The following is a 20,270-nucleotide window of genomic DNA, read 5'->3' on the forward strand; positions in this document are numbered from 1 at the left end:
ATGTGCGCATAAAGCAGTGGGTGCCCCAGTCTGCTCTCGTCCTGAAGCGCCAGCGGCTCTGCGGGGAGGTAGGGCAGCCTGTTCACCTTGTGCACGCAGAGGCCCAGCGTGCAGCATGCCCAGCAAACATGAACACAGGATGAGTCGGGACACACCTGGATCTGATGGCTCCTGAACGTCCAGCAGAAGCAAGTCCAGTGTCCACACTGTCCTCACAACACCTGCCCCCACCTCCTTGCAGGTCCACTATTTGTGCTGAGGGACAGGGACTTGAACAAGCATTTAGGTGTTAAGCATATGCAGAAAGGACATTTCTTCTTCAGAGGCAAATGACAGACAATACATGCAGAAACATGGGAAAAGAATGCTTTCATTTTATATCCACCAATTCAGGCTAGATTTATCAGTGGATGCTACAAAATGGGAGAAAGGCTACTGGGAAAAGTATCCACAAATAACTCATCATGTAGTTATTGATTGCAAATAAAAGTTTCCTATTAAGGAAGAAATCTGATGTCACCCCACCCATTTACCCAAGGGATTGCCAACCTTCATGTCACCAGAAAGGAAACAAACGTAATGTGTCCCCTGGAGTGGAGAACAGGGACGACACAGCATCATACATACACACAAAGTCCTGGCCTGATGGCTGAGAAAAACATCCTGTATGCAGGGTTGGACTCAAAAGTGTTAATTTGAGGAAACCATCAAACATCCCATTTGAGTGACATTCTGCAAAACTGATTTGAAGTCTTCAAAAATGTCAATGTAAATAAAAATGTAGATAAATAAAAAGCTAGGGAACCATTTTAGAAATGAGAAGGATAAGTTACTGCAGGACGGAGAGCTGATGGACAGCTGAAGAAGACACGGAGCAGACCAGGCCATTCCACCAATTTATGCTGGAGGAGGGCGTTCCCTTTTAATCAGGGGAGGCAGGATACAGGCGGGCTGCCAGACCTGGACCCCATCCCAAAGCTGTGGATTCCCTATGGACTGCTCAGAGCACTTCCTGCACCTCGTGAAGCCCAGCGCACAAAGGCAAGAAGCGTGTCCCGGCCAGCTCCTGCATCCGTGCTGGTGCAATAGCCTGGAGGACCTCGAGGCTGGGGAGCCCACTGCTCCTTTAAGAGAACCATCTTCATCTTTGCTTTTGATGGAGAACAAATCTAACTCATCCTCAACTTCTCTCTTTTCTTCAAAAACTTTAGTCTGCTTACAGGTATTCACCCAGCAGAGAAAAAAAAGCATGCAGGAGCCACCTCGTGTAAGGCACCTGTTGGCCATTCTTCAGGCATGCAGGCCCCCTGGCTCTGTCCCACTGCAGATCAAGTCCTCAGACACCGGCTGCAGAAATCAGTCTCTGTTCCAACGGTGACTCCTACTGGCAAGATGACCAACGTGGTGGCATCCCTCAGCCCTCAGCAAGCCAGGTGTGACTGGACATTTGTCCCTCAGTTAATTCTAAACCAGCTCACCTGTGAGGTCAGAGCAGAGGCCTGCATCCTGGGTTGGGGTTGCCCCTGGGTGGCTGTGGGGATGCAGTTGGTGAAGAGGAGTGTCAGCAGGGAGTAAGTTCAGAGTGAGGGAGGGAGCTGTGGGCACTGCCCAGCCAACCACCGTCAAGGAACAGGTGCGGCCGGCTTGCTGGGGGTGAGGAGGTGCCGGACAACGCAGTTCTGGTGGTCTGTGGTGATGGCTGCCATCACACGCGGCAGCAGGGGAGACCTGCGGGCTCAGCCCTGTGCCTGAAGGACCCATGTCACTCCCCGCAGGAAGCTTAGGCTTAGGGTCTTGGGGGCACCCACTTGCAGACAGGTTTGCTACAGATTCTCATGGGGAGACTGTGCCTCCTCCAGGGCCAGACCAAAGCAGGTCAGCATCTAGGGCTGTCTGCATCACACCTGAGGCCCAGCGAAAATCAGGGACCCTCACTCAAAAGGCAGGAAGTCCTGCCAAAGGTACAGAATGGTAAAGCCTTTCCTTTCCTTTGTTGGTCTCTGTTACAGACTAGATTGTGTCCCCTGAAGTCTGAATCCTTGTGCCTCAAAATGTGCCTGACTGTGGAGACGGGGCCTTTACAGAGGCAATCAAGGTGAAACGAGGCCTTTAGGGTGGCCCTGAGCCGACTAGAGCGGCGTCCCCACAAGGAGGCCAGGACACAGGCGCGTGGGGCCAAGCGTACACAGGGATGGCTGTGTGGCAAGGCCTCAGGGGAAGCCGGCCCTGCCCATGCCCGGGTCTCCAAGTCCAGCCTCCAGTGAGCAAACTCACACAGTCCCTCTGCCAGCTGGCCATGGTGTGCTCACTGATATCAAAGGAAAGAAAAATTAAACTTTAATATGCTAACATGAATGAAATCATATGATATATAAATCACCCTTACACTGTGTAGAGCCAGCTTTAAATGTAAACGTAAGAGCATTTAGCTCTGGTACTTGAAATCACACATTCACACGCAGCCACATGGGGACACGGCCCCAGACTAGCCCTGCTGTTTCTGTTCCCTCCGAGGCGCTCCTGGCGGGACAGGCCTCAGGTGGTCCACGGCCCTTCCCTCAGTCCTCCTCCATGGGAGTGGCAGCTCACACAGGGAAGTTACTGTGTCAATGCCTTATTTCTGCAGAAGCCACCATCCCGGTGGCTTAGATGACACAAATGCCCTCCTTTACAGTTGGGGTCAGAAGTGAGACAGGTCAGGGTCATGGAAGGAAATCAGTTTGATTGGACATTGGTGGCTAAGGTGTGAAGACTGCTGACAAGGACCAAGAGGTCTGTGTGCAGCCCTCTAGAAATGAGTGTGCAGACGTGCCACGTGCTCCCGCCAGCACTAGGGGACACAGCCTGGCTGCGGACACTGGGGACAGCCTTCCGTCAGTGGGCTCACAGGACGCCTTGCTGTGATGGCTCTCACGGTGCTGCTCCTACGAGGTGAGGCCCACCTACAGTGCTTCAGCAGCAAGGACTCCTACAGGCCCTGTGGAGCGCTGCGGGTGATGCCCCTTGGGGCCGCAGCCTGCCTAAGAGGATGGTCCCGACTGCTGGTCGGCACGCAGGGTGGCTTCAATGGCCAGCACACAGTCCAGGACACACATGGAGGGGGCCTTCCTCTCACTGCCCCTAACGAGCCACTGGCTCATTTCACGACTCTGCAGCTTCAGATGTCCTCACCCCTAAGGGTGGCACACTTTCACACAGGAACACAGTGGCCTGCAGGCTGAGGCCACCTGGCTGTGCTGGACACCTCATGCCAACTAACTGGGACAAAGAAGGGCTGACCAGCGGCTTGGGTGACTGCTCCCCACTCCCTTGGGGAGACAGCAGTCCCCACAGAGGGCAATGGGGAGAGCACCCACACCTCTGGGGACCCAGGCACCCCATTCCCAGGATGGAAGTCGGTGGGAAGTAGTGCTGCCAAGGCTCGGAGGCTCACATCCCGCGGGCAGGGTCTGGGCCAACCTCTGGGCACCAGCACAGAAGCTTTAACAGCAGTGCAGGCACTCCAGGGCTGGCTCAGGCAGAGCGGCCCCACGCACCCCTCATGGGCATGGCGTGTGCTTCTGTGGGTCAGCCAGCTCTTCCTCCTCCCCCTTCCCACTCCAGTGCCAGCGTCAGGAGGGTCAGTGGTGTGGCTCATCTCACAAATCATCATTTAAATGCGGGCATGTCCAAGGGAGGCTGCAGGCACACTACAGAGAACATCCCGAGGGGGAAATGCTGGTATGTGGTGTCTGGGGCAACTTCACGAGAGAGCTGCCTCATGGGGGCAGAAGCGTGGTCTTCACTGTCTTTACACAGGAGTTTGGCTTAAAAGGGGCTGGTGGGTGCTGAGCTGGTGGAGGGAGCGGTGCTAGAGTCTGTTGTCCCCCAGTTCTACTTCCCCTGCCCGTGGGTCTCCTACACTGAACACCGGAGGCCACGTGTCCTTCCTGGGGGGTAGGTGGGGGAGGCCCGGAAGGTGGGGGAGAGGCTGTGACTCGCCGAGGACGGCCACAGCCCAACAAAGACACCGACCTGAGTCCAGCACAGCCCTAAAGGGGCTTCCGGCTCAGGGAACCACCCTGGCAACCTCTGAGCTGGGGCCCTGAGGCTGGGCAGTGCTGGTGGTCCCTCTCTAGCTCCACCCCTGCAGTGACCCTCCGGACCTGGCTCCCTGGCCAGCCTGCACCTAAGGAGCTGCTCCTCCCGACTCGGACTCTGAGAACTGGACTCTGCCAACCTTCTTCTCAGCTCAGGAGGCATGATGGGCCCAAGCCCTTCCTCGTGCCTGACGGCTGGTCCAAGGTGGACGTCGGCTCAGCCTGGCCAGTGGCAGTCTGCAGGAACAGGCAGGTGAGCAGCAAGACAGGAGCCCCCGCTGCTGGTGACAGACAGCTGGTGAGAAGCAGCCCCCTTGGGACCATATGTCAGGGAAGGTGTTGGCTGGGCAGTCCCACCAGCTCAGGAGCAGACCGGAATCTGCGGGGCGAGGGCACCTGAGCCACCTGACCAGCCCTGGAGCCACCTGCCTTTGCATTTCCAGCTTACATGCTGCCAGGTCTACTCGGGTTGGGCTCTCCGATGCAGCCACACTCAAGATCTTGACTTGTGTTTTCCTAAGGTCAGTATAATTTGTGGGTTTTGGCTAACTGTGTTAACATTTGCTTCTTCTCACTGAAAGTCCAAATTCTCAACAGAGCAGTGTGTGTGAGATCGGTAATTCCACTCCACTTGTTCTTCTCTGGGCTGGTGTAAACCACCAGGTTCTCAGTGTATTGCAAGATCGACTTTAAGAACCTGTTTTAAACAAAGAAATTAATTAATTTTATTATAAAATGCAGTAATTTAAATATGTTCCCATTTTGGAATTACAATTAAAGTATTGTACTTAATTTTTGGCTGCAAATTCAAGAAAAATACATATAAAATGTAAATAAAGAGCATACAAATTAGATGAAAAAGAAACACTGCAGCATCTGTGTCACCGGAGAGGACGGGCTCCCGGGAGTTCACTGACTTACTCTCTCACATCTGGGAATAACATTTTTAAGCGATGGAACTTAGTTCGAGATAGGATCTTAGGGGCCACGTGGATCACACTGACAAGCACCCCCCACCCATCAGGCGTCCCTGGGCAATGTGCCTCCGCCCCACCCGTCAGCTCCTCTCCTCCATGGTGGAGAGTCCACCACCCACAGGGCACACATCCCACTATGAGACAGTGATTGCTGTAAAAAGGCTTTCCTCATGACAAAGGGGGCAAGAATATGCAATGGGGAAATGACAGCCTCTTCAGTAGCTGGTGTTGGAAAAACTGGACACCTACATGCAAGAGGATAAAAACTGGGTCACTGTGTGCCAGCAGACACAAAAATTAATTTAAAATGGATTCAACACCCAAATATAAGACCAGAAACCATAAAACTCCTAGAAAAAAACATAGGCAGAAAACTCCTGAACATCTGCATTAGTAATTTTTTTTGGATATATCTCCCCAGGCAAGGGAAATAAGAGCAAAAATAAACATGTGGGATTATACTGAACTAAAAAGCTTCTGTACAGCACAGGACGCCATCAGCAAAACAAAAGGCAGGCTATAGTATGGAAGAATATATTAATAAATGATTTACCTGATAAGGGGTTAACATCCAAAATATATAAAGAACTCACACACCTCGACACCAAGATAATAACCCAATTAAAAAATGGGCAGAGGATGTGAACATTTTTCCAAAAAAGACACACAGATGGCCAACAGATATGTGAAAAGATGCCCCACATTGTTAATAACAATCAAAACCACAATGAGGTAGCACCTCACACCAATTAGTATGGCCACTACCCAAAAGACAAGAAATAACAAGTGTTGGTGAGGACACAGAGAAAAGGGAACCTTCCTGCGCTGTTGGGAATGTAAACTGGTACAGCCACTATGGAAAACAGTATGGAGGATCTTTAGAAAATTAAAAATAGAAGAATACCATAAGATGCAATAATTGTACTTCCGGAAATTTACCCAAAGAAAACAAAACCACTAATTCTAAAAGACATATGGACCGTTATGTTTACTGGAGCATTATTTACAATGGCTGAGACACGGGAGCAACCAGAAGAGCCCACGGACAGGTTGGGGGATGGAGCAGCGGTACATACACACAACGGGGCACTGTCAGCCACAGACAGGAAAACCCTGCTGTTTGCAACGACACGGACTGACGGAGCTAGAGGGCACCATGCTGAGTGCACTGAGTCAGACAGAGACAAGTACCACAGGATGTTACTTATACATAACCTGAAATGCAAAACAAATGAACAAACAAAAACAAAACAAGCAATCCAGAACCAGTCACAAATACAGAGAACAGACTGGCGGTTGCCAGAGCGGACAAGGGTGAGGGTGAAACAGGTGAAGGGGACAAAGAGGGACAAACTTCCAATCTTAAAAATAGTAAGTTGTGGGGATGAAAGTACAGCAGAAGGAAATAGTAATATTATCTCCATATGATGACGGATGGGGACTAAGCATCGTGAGCGTTCTATAATGTGAGTGCTGACTCACTACATCGAACACCAAAAACCAATGTATGCTGTATATCAACTATTTTTCAGTTAAAAAAAGAAAGACTTTTCCTGGTGATGGGGGGAGTCTAGTAAACATAATATTCCTCATGTAATTATAGATTGATGATACCAAAATAAAATACAATAAAAAAAAGAAAGACTTTTCCTTAAAGATATTTATCAAAATGTTCACAGGGGGTTACCTCTGACTGATGGGAACAAATGTCATTTTTATATATCCCAAGTCGGTCTAAAATTTTCTCCAACTTTTAAGTTTGAAAATTTTAAAACTTAGAAGTTAAATAACAACGCAAAAAAACCCACAGAGCCTTTGTGCAGAGTGGGCCTCAGCTGGGGTGGCTCTGCACTCCAGGGGATTTGGCAGCATCCAACCCATTTCGGGTATCACACCTGCAGGGTGCTACACTGCCACCCACGGGGGTGGGGGTAGGGGCCAGGGCCGCTGCTAAACATCACACAGTGCCCTGGGAAGCCCCAGCCCCAAAAGAAAAACCCAGCTCAAAGGTCTAGCGCCAAGGTCGTGCGTCCCTGGCCCAGGGGCACCGACTGCCAGTATCCTGCGCATAGGCTACGCCCGCAGTAGTCTGGACTAGGCCTTGTAACGAAATGCTGAGCTCCCCTGGTCACGTTCACTGCACGTGCTGAGGCACCTGCAACCCGTGAGCACAGGCACTGGTTCCCTGTGCGCAACTGTGTGGCCGAGGGCCTGAAAGCTTTCCCGTGGAAGTCGTATTTCCTCCCGCAGATGTGCCTGCACAGGTGTCGAATCCAGAGGCGAGAGAAGGGCCGACCAGACATGGGGCTCAAGAGGATCAAAGGAAGTAACCAACGGGAGTTAAAGTCATTTAAAATTATCAAAGCATAGTTTCATTCCCAACGACACACTCACTTTAGATACCGCTGATAGTCATGAGTATTTTTTGCACAAACCACATGAATGTTGATCAATTCCAGGGCGATCAGCAATAAAATCAGGTGGAGTGCAGAAGACAGAAGCTTAATGCTAAAAATAGATAAAGTAAGTTAAAATATGACAAACGTGTTTTTCACTTTCATAAGGAAAAAATGTTTCACCTAACCAACCCTTTTCTCAGGGGCCCGTAAATCCAAACTTCTCAGGAAAACCCCGTGTCTGCAGTTTTTTCCTAGTGACCGGGAGCCTCTGGCCCTGCAGGCCTGCCTTGCCCCAGCCCCTCCACTCAGGGTGCTGGTTTTGGCTGACAGAGCTCCCACGTCTTATTCTGAGCTGTGGCCCAGCTTCCGGCAGCTGACACTGCTATTCGGGCACCAGGACTGGCCAGCTTTGCATCCAGGGCCTCCACCTGATCCTCGTATTATATGCCACCCACCAGCCTCTTTCTCATATGACGTTCAGTAAGGACTCTCACAAGAAGAAACACGAAGGGCTTAAACAAGAACCTGCGTTCAATGCCTCTGAAACTCAAAGAAGTTCCAACTAAAGTAAGATATATTTACAATGAAATGGTGGAGGTTTTTAAAAATACAGTTGACCCTTGAACGACATGGATTTGAACTGCATGGGTCCACTTATACTTGAACTTTGTCAATAAAAATATTGGAAATATTTTTGAAGATTTGCAACAATTTGAAAAAACATTTCTCATGCTTAGTTTATTGTAAAAATACAGTATATAATACAGCATACAAAGTATGTGGGAACTGTTTAATAAAGGCTTCTAGTCAATGATGAGCTACTAATAAATTTTTAGGTGGTCAGAAGTTATATACAGATTTTCAACTGCATTCACATTGTTCAGGGTCAACTGTATATCCTGTTTTGGGAATGATGTAACAGGCATCATCATATAAACCTGCTTAACCTTTCAGAAGCACCTAACGAATACCTATTAACAGCTTTATGGACGAAGAGGCCACTCAATTCAAAATCCTGTCTTTTGTCTAAAATGGTAATTTCTTAAGGATGTAATATATTCCAAAATGCAGAGTGTAAGTGAAGAAACCACAGTTCTTACACCCAAGGTCATCTGCTGTTACATTTTAAATCCAAATACTTGTTTGGGTCAGTAGAATCCTTATTCCCAAATGCCAGAATCACAAGCGTAGTACTTTATAGCAGTGTATGTCGTAACTTCCTCAGAAAGCAAGCATCAGGCTGCACCCCAAGGCAACTCCCCCAAAGCAAGGTGAGCCACACACCTGCCCAACATGTGCAGGAAGCTCCTCCTCTGCCGGGAGCGCAGCCGCCTCTCCGCCCAAAGCTGGTGCCTCTGCTCCAAGGAGGCAGTGACCTGGCTGGACACCTGGGTGCAGCACGTGCTCGTACTCTGCAGCACCGTGAGCACTTCCAGAACGGCTCTGGGGCAGAACAGGGTTGGCACTGGGACGCTGCAGAGGCTGCCGAGCAGCTGGGGCCACCTGCGGGGGGGAGCAAGCCTTGTGACGGGCACGCCAGCACCTGCCCTTCACTGTTCCTGTTACACCTGGACCGCCCAGGCAGGGAGCTTCTGCAGAGGTCAGCTCACATAGTTTTCTGCTCTGCCAGTATAGCTGTTACACAAGCCAGGTTACAGGAATGCATGCTTACTTGTGAGCAAAGTACTTTAACTGCCAGCAGACAGACCAACATGTGCAGACAATCGAAGCTTATCTGATGTTCCTCTTGGGGACAACAGGGCATGATTTTAATGCCACCACCAGGCTTGTACAATTTAAAACACAGAAAAGCTAAGTTTGCAATCCCAACTTGCATAATTCATGTTTTCACAGTTTTCAGGATGTCCTGAAACTTACCTCTCAGGAGGAATATCATCCAAGTCCTCAAAAACACAATGACTCTCAGGCACATGGCGGCACAGCTCACACATGATTTTTATAATTAAGGCACTGCAGGCTTTTGTTTCAGAATCACCTTCTAATCTGAAAAACAGAAAATATTCAGATACATGACAACAATAAGATGCCCAATTAGTGCCTGTTACAAAATAATGCTTATTTCAGTGGTTCACTGAGAAAAGCACTTGACCTGCAACTTCTTTTCTCCAAATATAAAATGAAAAAGCTATTGGAGACAGCAGTAAAAATGAAGGACACAACACGCTGAAAGCAGCAGTTTGTTAACAAAAGACAGCCTGTGAATCATCTGAGCACTGTTCCCACAAGATGGATCTGCTGTGCCCTGTGACTCCAAACACGTGTCTCTATCCTCACTTCTCTCTGGAGCCTGGGGCCCGATTTCTAACTGCCCACTAAGTTTCTAGCAGACACCGCCCTCCTCCCCACAGACCTGCCTGTTCTCAGCTCCTTGGTCTGTGCTGACAGCCCCACCGCTCATCGGGCGTGAGCCGGGGGGTCACGCTCCCTGCACCGCCAGCCCTTGGCCTGGAGCAGGCACCGAGGCCTGCTGACCCCCTCCTGGGTGCTCCCGGAGGCTGATGCTCGCTGACACCTGATAGGTCCGTGCGGCCCAGATGGAACTCACCTGGCTGCTCCCCTCTCAGCCTCTTCGGGCAGAGGCAGACAAGGCCAGGCCCTGATGCTCTTCTCACAGCTCAGCACCTGAGAGGAGAACGCCTAATTGCTTTTAGAGATTTTATAGCAGCATCTCAGAAAATATTCTGTTGAATCATTACAGATGTTGCAATATTTTTGTAAAATCGTTACAGATCTTAATCATTTTAAAACTAGGTGTGGGTCTTAGCTATTCAATACAGTAAGATATGGGAAGGCCAGTGAAAATACAGGGGATTAGCAGGTAGTCAATGTCTAGGGTCATCGTAAAACATCTCCACAAATTCTGTGACACCCCTTCTGTTCTGAGCTGGGGTCCATGACCCCCTCTGATGAATCAGAACTAGCTTTGGGGAGTGTCCTGCTACCAAGAGGGTTCCACCAGAGTCCCTGAGTCCAGTGGGGTCTAGTTTGGTGGCCTTGTGTTGGGCTCTATATACCGGCTACCGTGGGGCAGTCCACACAGGCTGGGGACCTTCTTGAACAGCACTAGGCTGGTCACACCTCTACTGCTGACAGTCCCCTCTACCTGACGTCTTCTCTCCTAACATGCCATCAGTCAGACTCAGGCTTCTCCAGGCACTGGTCCTTCAGTTGCCTGTCTCCCCCTAACCCACTATGTGCTATTTTACAGCTTCCTTTTAGAGAGTAATCTCAGTGGTGAATTTCTAAGTTCATTAACTGTCACATTGTATTTTTGGACACAACCCCACTTCTGCCCTTAGTACCACCTTCATATCCTACTATATAATAATCAGGAACATAAGCTGATTTCCACATTGGAACTTCCTGACAGACATGCTGAAGGTTTGTTGTTTGCTTTAATTTACAGGTCAATAAAGTTGGTCTTAGATGGTAAAGGGAAAGCTGACGTGTCTCACCACCGACTGGGAGAAGTGCTGGTAGTCCTGGGTCAATGGCAATAGTAACAGCCCACCAGGGTGCTGTGCTCCTCACCTCCCGGTGGTTCCTGGTAAGCACCAAAACCTCCCAGAGAAGCAAATACTGCCATTACTTCAACTGCTGGACACGGAGCCTGCAGCTCAGAGAGACCGAGTGACTCGGCCACAGCCATGTGCCTGCAGAGCATGCTGCAGACACAGGCAGAGCTGCCAACTGTGACAGGCCAGCCCGCACTCTGACAGCTCTGCAGAGACGACAACCACCCCACATGGCCTGCATGCAGCGCACCTGTTTTTTAAGCTGAGCAACAGGATGGAAGTGAGCGCTGTACCCTTCTGCAAGACTCACCAGTGACTGGATTGCCGCTTTTCCCTAGTTCAGAAAAAACAGACAGCTGTCACTACAACTTTCCACTAGGTTTCTGTTTTCTTCCATTGAATTTTAGGTCATGTAGGATTCCCAGTTTCTCATCATTTTCCTTCACATAATTCTATTCAGCTATAACAAAGCAAAACTCTTCATTAAAATTGGTTTGACACAGTAGTCAAACCATAACCAACAAAATGATTTTAAATGAAGCCGGGTAACAATAAACTACAAAGGCCACATCCACTTTCTGTCCACAAACAAAACCAGAAATAAGTAAGAAAAGGATTCCAAACAACAGGAAAATGTAAGAAGCTCCTAAGAAGCCAGAACACAACAGGGATTTAAACATTACAAATCAACACAACTAACAGGGAATTACATAACAGTCACTGGACATTCAAAATATCAAAAAAAAGAAGAAAAATATTATTTATAGCTGATACATTTACATAACTGGAAAATCCAAGTTGGTTGACTGGAAACTGTTAGAAACAAAAAGAAAAGTCAGTGGGTTGATAGTTGACAAATTTAGCACCCAAAACTCCCTAGCCTTCCTACACTCGGGCAGGCTACCTAGAGTTCCCAACAGCACAAAATAAACAAAACACCTAGACGCTACCAGAAGAGGATGCACACTGAACGTTCACTCATAAACACCTGAGGCCTCCGGCAGGGCAGGCAGTACTCTGGGGGTGCACACAGGCACACAAAATCGCACCCCCAGGCCACCTTCTGGGGGGCAGCTGAGACATACATGGTGTGAAGGGTGGTGGTGAGAATCACGGGGATCCAGTGGCCCCACGGCTGGCACAGGGCAGCCGTGGAAGCCCAGAGGGAGGCAGTGGGGAGGCCGCTCTGGCCACAGGAGGGAGCCTCGGGGTCCAGGGGAGCGGTAGCCTTACAGATATTAAACTGCAACAAGAAGGTCAGTAAAGACATGTGGAGTCCAGTGCACAATATACACGTTTACTCTCTAAATGGTGTGTGGCCACCCTGCAAGCAATTTGCAAAGAAAATAAAGTTAGATTCTCTCACTCCCACATTTAATAAATTCCAGCTGGATCAAAAGACATGAATGGAAAAAAAGAACTATAGAAATACTAGGGAAAATATATAAACATAAATATAAAATTTTGAAAAGTAAACAGTCTTTGAAGAATAATTCCAAATGCATCAGCCAAAGACAAAAAACTTCAAAACACAGACAACAAGCAACATGCTCATTGAAAATGGCAAATAAAACAGAAAAAATAAAACTGCATAAAATGGAGCAAAGACATTAACAGGCAATTTACAAGAGAATTGCAAACTTCCAATAACAAGAAAATACAGCAAAATAATACACAAGTAAAAATGAAACAGCGTCCTACTGCTTTCTTTTACCTTAAAGATTTACTTTTGCACATTTACTTGTACGAGCCCCCTAGCAATGAAGGTACTGACTTCAGTAGGATCATTAGGAATTTCCCACATTAGAGACAATTAGAGCTCACCTAACGAGGTCAGCTTAAGCAAGTAATACTGTATTGATCAAGTGGAATGTCAAACAGGTGATAAAATCAGGCAGAACACAGGAGCCAAAAACAGACTGGATGGTGCTACGAGCCCCGGTGGGGAGCCCTCGGAGCGGGGGCAGCACACACCCAGCCACTCACGGTGCATCTCTGGGGGAGGAACCCGAGGGCTCCCACTCTGTGTTAACTTGTTACCTGTGTGAACTTCTAAGCAATATTTACAGTAATTACTACAATTACTACATTAGTCTGAAAAAAGAATTAAAATACCAGTAACAAACATTCTAACCTATTTATTTTAAAACTAAAGAATTACAGTTTATCAATAGATGCAAGTACTACACCCTGCCACAGCTTGCTGGCATGCTTAATTAATCCTGTTTTATACTTTGTTCTTAGGTTTGCAACATCCTGTTGTTAAAAACAAAAGCAAATGCATCTTAACTGAGTTAAATTATTTTACATTAGATTAAATAATGCTGACCTGTTACAGAGGATACACACGCATGTCATCAAGCCACAATTACCTGTTGTGATGAAGGCACACTGTAACTCAGAGACATCAAAACCAAAGATTTAGAGTTAATTATATTTCAAAGTAGCCTACATTCTTTCATAGCTGAATGACAGTGACCTAATTACCGGCTGTCTTTCCTATACCTTACCTGAAATGATGATGACAGGTCTTCGTCAACAAATCTGAGTAAAAGTACAATGGAAAATGCAAGCAACTGATCTGCTGCTTCTTTTGGAAACTCAAGTAGATTAATTTCCCCATGGCTTAAATGATCTCTTATACGGGGACCCTCCTGATGGTTCAGGAAATCCCACAGAAATTCCTTTCAGGAAAAAATACAGAAAAAATTTTGTTACTATTCTTAGCTGAGGGAGGAAATGTTCTAAGGCCCAAAATGGGCCACGCCTGACACATATGAGGAACAGCAATGTTCATCTGCACACGCAAGAAAAAGTGCCCCCAAAAGACTGATATAATCAGTCATATAACTGCCAAGTACCAAACTGGGATTCCCACTGGCAGGCCCTGCTCTCTAACTGCACCCGCTGCTTGGGGCAGGATGGACTGCAGTGTTCAGAGGATTGACCACTACATGCACAGAGCCACATGGATGGCTCCAAAGCTAGTGAACCAACCCCAGCCCTCCCTCACCCTCCTCCATGAAGCGGCCCTGAGCTGTCCACACAGGGTGCCCACTTTCCATGCGGAAAGAGAAATCACTGCTGTGCAGTGGGTGACCTCAGCCCTGCTCTCTGTCTCCTCATGCCTCTCCCCAGCTGCTCGCACAAGTCTGTCCCATTTCTGGAGCCCTTTACAGCACGAGTCCCAGGCCTCTGCTCCAGGGTGGAGTGGAGAGAGCCAGGGAACCACTGCCCCAGGCAACTGCCAGTGGGCAGAAGTGTTGCAGAATCAAGATGGGAGAGTGTTAGAGAAACTAGTTCCGTCTTCCAAGCTTCCTGATGGCAGCAGGAGACGCCTGAAAGCACACACAACCTGCCTCATGTCACACAGCAGGACTAGGACCTGGACTGCCAACTCCCAGTTAAATGGATAAATATAAACTCCTCTTTTCAGTCCAAAGTAGACTCCTCTTTCAGTCATAAAGCACAAAAAGTCAGTAAATAGCAATCAGCACAATGATGAACAATTCTCTCACATCCAACACTCAGCCTTCATCTCCTCTGACTGCCACGGAGGTGCACAGAGCAGACAGAGGCCTGTCCCAACAAGCCAAGAACTGTTTGAAGCTGTATGCAACTAGCCTGAAGCTTAGTCCCTGAGCTGGAGTCAGGGCTCAGCAAATCCCTGCTGTACAGGTGGCCTGAAACACAGGGGAATGGTTCAGAACCCTGCCACTAGCCAGGAATCGTTTCATTTTGGAGAACAGTCAGTCACATAAATACAAGAATGTGGATGAGAACAGGCCTAATTCCTTACCATGGCAGGGCCTCCAAGGAAAAGGGGAAGTTGATTGATTTGACCATCATTCAAGTGTTTTGCCAGGATCTACAGTACCAAAAATAAGCAAACTGATTAAACGGTACACACACACATGCACAGAACTTCCAGAGTCAAAAGCCACACTGTCTTTGGTACGGCGCGCCACGTGAGTCCCAAGGACACTAAGCACACTGGCAATGGTCTCAAGAACAGCAGCTACCTGTGCGGGTAGGCCTTTCTAAACCAGTGTGACTCTAAGAAGGTACGTATTGTATCTTCTTCATTGTGCACATGTGTTCATGTGTATTTACGTGTATATGCACATGTATATCTCTGTATAGATATGTGTATGCATGTATTGACTCATGCATGCATGTGTGTAGGGAAGTACACATCAGAGCTACTTTCTGAGTCACTTAATTCACCATGGACTTTGGAACCCAACCACCCAATGCAATCCTTCAGACCTAGTCTTACAAAGATGTGACTCTTCTAAATTAATCTTCATGATATCAAACATATTTAAATAATAGCTAATTATTTACCTAATGGAATAAACTCTGCAGGAACATTTTTTAATTCACCCACCAGCCACCCACTTAGGAATCTAGTGGTTATCTTAAAGGCAAAACTATCTGAATGCCCCCATCTCTGCACAAACATTCCCTCTATCTCTCCTGCAGGCTAGCTCTGCAGTATCAGCTTTAGGGCACGAGAATTACTACCCAGGATCACACACATGCCACTATAACTCTACAAGTCATTAAAGGTATTTTCAATGGTCATCTTTACTATTCCAGATTTTCACTCTCAGAACCACACGACCAGTTCGCAGATTAAATGCGTGAGTGTCTGTGTACTCCTAACAGTGGCTGATGTGTATTTCATGTGCAAGGAAGTATTACCCTTAAACCTAAAATGTAAGCCTCAAATAATTACAGCATATAATGTTAGTATCTCTTGGCATTTTCCAACTTTGGCCTTTTATAACTTTAGAAACTAGGACAATAATATTGAGTCTCAAAATTAGCCTGAAAACTGTATTTAACTCTATGATAAGCTTTCTTTTCCTTTTTGGCTTATATGACTATCACTATTTTCCTATAAGCATATGATGCATGGCTGATTTTTAATTTGTATTTTAAAAGAGTACATGTTTTGCTTGTTTCAAATCTTATAAGTTTACTTACTTCATCAAAAGTGGTATAAAGAGCTGTTGACTTCAGAAAAGGAAAGAAAAAAACAATTAAAGCAAAATACAAGTAGAGTAACATTATTTATAGAAGGAAAAAATTCTAGCACGCAGCCACAAACATGAAATATTCTTTTGAATATAAATATCTAGCAATGCTTCAGAACATCACTGACAACATAAACACATTGTAAAAGTGAAGCTGGCCACTGAACCGTGTTAGAACACTGCCCTCACACGAGGACACATTCTGTCCTTAGCTCACATTCTGACAGTAAAGACCCTATAACTTCACAAATCATTACTCGCACAGAGTATTTCTACTGATGGCTGGTATGTGTGTACAGGTGAGCACACCCGAGTATTTTCTCCACCAAACGGCCTTTGTTTTTCACGTGTCCTGGTGTCTCAGCAGTTTACAGACCAGGCTCTGGGGCCAGGCTGCCTCAGCATCAGATCCCCACTTCAAAACCTTCTAGAAGGGAAGCCCTGGACACCTCCCCTCACTTAGGTTTCTCTGCAAAGCAGCGCATGCGCAAAGTTAGAGCAGAGGCACGCCCTAGAGGAGCTTGGTTCCCGGAGTGGTCGGACAGGAGACAAGCTGGAGAGAGGCTGGGGGACACACTGTGCCCCTGAAGGTGTGAACCTGGCTGGCAGGTGCAGGGACACCTAAAGAGCTTTAGGCAGATGAGACCATCAAGGATGGTAAGAACATTTATTAGTTTAGAAAATAATTAGCAGCAATGTGAGAATGGATTTGAGAAGGAAGAGAACCACGAAGATCAGCTGGGAGGCGAGCTCAGGAGGGCAGAGCGAGGGGGCCAGGTGGTCTCAGTGCTAAAGAGATGGGGCGCAGGGTAAATCAGGGGCAGACGGAGCGGGTGAGGAGTGCGAGGTGCCGGCAAAGCGCGGGCGGGGGTGAAGTCTGGGGCCAGTGCAGTTGGAGGACAGGGACGACAGGAGAACCAGAGGACAGATCTGCGGGAGAAAAACACGACGTCCTGAAATAAACTAGATCTGAGGTGCTGGGGAAAATGCAGATGAAGATACGCAGCAGACAGGCTACACTGCAAGAGGAGAAGGAAGGCTGAGGCAAAGAGACTGAGTGCTGGGCCGCTGGAAGGTAGTGCCATGAACTGCCCTCTTAGCACTGCGTTACCCACAGCAATAGCTGCTGATATGATGGGCTTTCATTTTCATTGGGTTCAAAGTCTTCTAATCGCTCTACAGAGGTTCACATGCAATTGTGTGAGATCTCCCACAGAGCACATATAGAGAGAGGACAGGGTTGACCACAGAATTCTGAGGGCTGCCTACATACAGGGGCAAAAAGAGGAAACTGGAGAGTGTAAGAAACAAGAGCGCACGGTATTCCAGAGGCCGCTGTTCGCCCTGCAGCACGGTCTTCCTCCCCCGCCTGACAGACCTTCTTGCAGCTAATGGGCACCTAGCCACCCAGGAATACCTCCAAGCCCCTTGGAAGTTCTGGCCAAGAGGAAGCAGTGCCGTTAAACAGGGGCTCCCTGTAGACCACGGACCACTTCCTGGGGTTACAACAGTATGCCAGTAATTATGCTTCCGAGAGAAAATCAGTGGTTATGACTTTTATGACATCATTAAGTTTAAAAAACTATTGGAGATATTATAGAACTATCAAAAACAATCCTAAGCATAAATAACATAAAATCATTATAATACAAAGCCACAAAAAATGACAGTCAAACCTTCCAAATAAAGTTCTTAGCTAAAAAACTCAATGAATGACAAAAATAAGATGTTAAAAATTTTAGTTGGCACAGAAAACTGTCAGAACATCAACAACCATGGCAGCCAGTCATGGACGCACATGTACCTCGGCGGTCAGCAGTCTCTGCGGACACTGGTTGACGGCGGCGAAGACTTTCCTAAGTCCCGCCTCCAGCTGTGTCAACAACAAAATGGCACAGTCAGCAAACCTGGGAAATCGAAGGAAAATAAGCAAAACTGTTTAAAAAGTAAATGTTGGAAATGTTGGCGAGGTTGTAGAGAAAGGAGAACCCTCCTACACTGCTGGTGGGAATGTAAATTAGTTCAACCATTGTGGAAAGCAGTATGGAGGTTTCTCAAAACGCTCAAAATAGACATACCATTTGACCCAGGAATTGCACTCCTAGGAATTTACCCGAAGAATACAGCAGCCCAGTTTGAAAAAGACAGGTGCACCCCATGTTTATTGCAGCACTGTTTACAATAGCCAAGATATGAAAGCAACCCAAGTGTCCATCAGTAGATGAATGGATAAAGAGGTGGTACATATACACAATGGAATATTATTCAGCCATAAGAAAACAAATCCTACCATTTGCAACAACATGGATGGAGCTAGAGGGTATTATGCTCAGTGAAATAAGCCAAGTAGAGAAGGACAAATACCAAATGATTTCACTCATATGTGGAGTATAAGAACAAAGAAAAACTGAAGGAACAAAACAGCAGCAGAATCACAGAACCCAAGAATGGACTAACAGTTACCAAAGGGAAAGGGATTGGGGAGGATGGGAGGGAAAAGAGCGGGAAAAAAGAAAGGGGGCATTGCGATTAGCATGTATAATGTGGGGGGGAGGCACAGGGAAGGCAGTATAGCACAGAGAAGACAAGTAGTGATTCTACAGCATCTTACTATGCTGATGGACAGTGACTATAATGGGATTTGTTGGGGGGGACTTGGTGAAGGGGGGACCCTAGTAAACATAATGTTCTTCATGTAATTGTAGATTAATGATAACAAAATTTAAAAAAAAAGTAAATTTTGGCAACAATACCACAGTAACAGAGCTGCATCCCAGATGTGCCAACATGCACTCAAAGCAAGCAGGGCATGAGGAGCAAAGGCTTGTGATTCTATGACTATTCTCCAGTGTTTTTTTGTGTGATGAAACATTTTTAATAGCTTCAGCCAAATAAAATGCCATCAAAGATCTGCCTAATTCAAGTCATGACTTCTTAAAGAAATGCAAACAGCAGGACTTCAGTGGTTCTCAAGACCTACAAACAAGGGTCAGGATCACAGACCTGGAAGAAAGTGAAAGCCACTGCCCTCCTCAAGTCTGCACGCAGACGCTCTGCTGCTTGGGGACGTAAAGGCAACTTACCTCCTCTCGGCTTCATGGTTCTCTAACACTGAGCACAGTATTTCACTCACGGTAAGAACTCAGAAAATTATCTAAAAGTTGCCTCTAAAAAATAATTATCCTTATTAACTGTACCAAAAGGATGGTACGTAATGTTTAAAACACAATTAGGTATCTTTCAACTAATTACATGTTGATATTTTATGCTCAGCTCTACTCCTAAGCCAGCCCCACTTTTATTAGATTCCAACAGCAAAAAAGTGTGGACTATGGAAGATTTTAAGGACTGGCCTCCAAATCATCAGTAACCACCTTTGTAATACCGCCCTTCAGTTACCTGTGTGACTTGAACTTGATTAATGCAAGTTCCCAATAAGGCAACATGCTTTTCAGCACAAAAGTGGACTTCCTCATCCCTTCTTCTAACACCGAAAGCATGTCATGTGCAACATCTGCAAAAAGGCAAATACATTAGCCTCATCACACTTGGCCACGGGGAAAAGACGTGAGACGCTGGGGCGGTGGTGCCGACACACTAAGCTGTCTAGGTCCCTGGGGCAGCACACACTGTGAGGACCCTGCGTGTGCCAGCAGCACAGCTACAGGGAGCGCGGGAGCTCCCGGAACAGGGGGCACGGACAAGCACACCTCCCAGTGACTGAGGCTCCAGCTTCTGGGAGTTCAGGGCCGGCCAGCTGACCACACTGACCAAGAAAAGATAAAACACCTCTGGAAGATACAGGAACCAAGAATGAGCCCCGAGGTGAACTATGAGCCCTGGGTGACAACATGTCCACCCTGGCAACAAATGCACCACGTGGTGGGGATGCTGACAACAGGGGGCTCCCAGGGGAGCGTGGGAAATCTCTGTACCTTCCTCTCAAATTTGTAAACTTAAAACTACCTTAAAAAAAAAAAAAGGCTTAAAAAATACACGTATTCTGGGCAGTCACCAAAAGGGTCAATGGCTCAAAAAGACTAAACAGCCAAGATCATCAGCTGATTCCTTCACAATTTCCATCAGCAAATAAGGTGTTAACATATGTGTTGCCAGAGTGGAAAGGGGTGGGCTTGGACCAAACACTTGGTTTAACTGCACTTTCAAAGCTTTGTGCCCCCGCCCCAATAATATGCAAAGGGATTTGTCAGGGGGTAAAAAGGAAGCTATAGGAGAC

General features: G+C 47.2%; 1 protein-coding gene across 1 annotated transcript in view; it reads right to left on the minus strand.

The window, feature by feature from the left end:
- Positions 1-352: 352 nt before the first annotated feature.
- Positions 353-20,270, minus strand: part of ERMARD (ER membrane associated RNA degradation) — a 28,904-nt gene continuing 8,986 nt past the window's right edge. Inside the window, exons 8-18 of the mRNA XM_036926448.2 lie at positions 19,433-19,547; positions 17,838-17,940; positions 15,984-16,013; positions 14,791-14,859; positions 13,502-13,675; positions 11,242-11,325; positions 10,022-10,098; positions 9,334-9,459; positions 8,740-8,958; positions 7,451-7,564; positions 353-4,776 (exon numbers count right to left, since the gene is read on the minus strand). Coding sequence (XP_036782343.2) covers positions 4,602-4,776; positions 7,451-7,564; positions 8,740-8,958; positions 9,334-9,459; positions 10,022-10,098; positions 11,242-11,325; positions 13,502-13,675; positions 14,791-14,859; positions 15,984-16,013; positions 17,838-17,940; positions 19,433-19,547 — 1,286 coding nt within the window. The 3' untranslated portion in view covers positions 353-4,601. The remainder of the gene's footprint in view (positions 4,777-7,450; positions 7,565-8,739; positions 8,959-9,333; positions 9,460-10,021; positions 10,099-11,241; positions 11,326-13,501; positions 13,676-14,790; positions 14,860-15,983; positions 16,014-17,837; positions 17,941-19,432; positions 19,548-20,270) is intronic.

The sequence above is a fragment of the Manis pentadactyla genome, chromosome 12, assembly GCF_030020395.1.
Source record: "Manis pentadactyla isolate mManPen7 chromosome 12, mManPen7.hap1, whole genome shotgun sequence".
Taxonomy (NCBI): Eukaryota; Metazoa; Chordata; class Mammalia; order Pholidota; family Manidae; genus Manis; species Manis pentadactyla.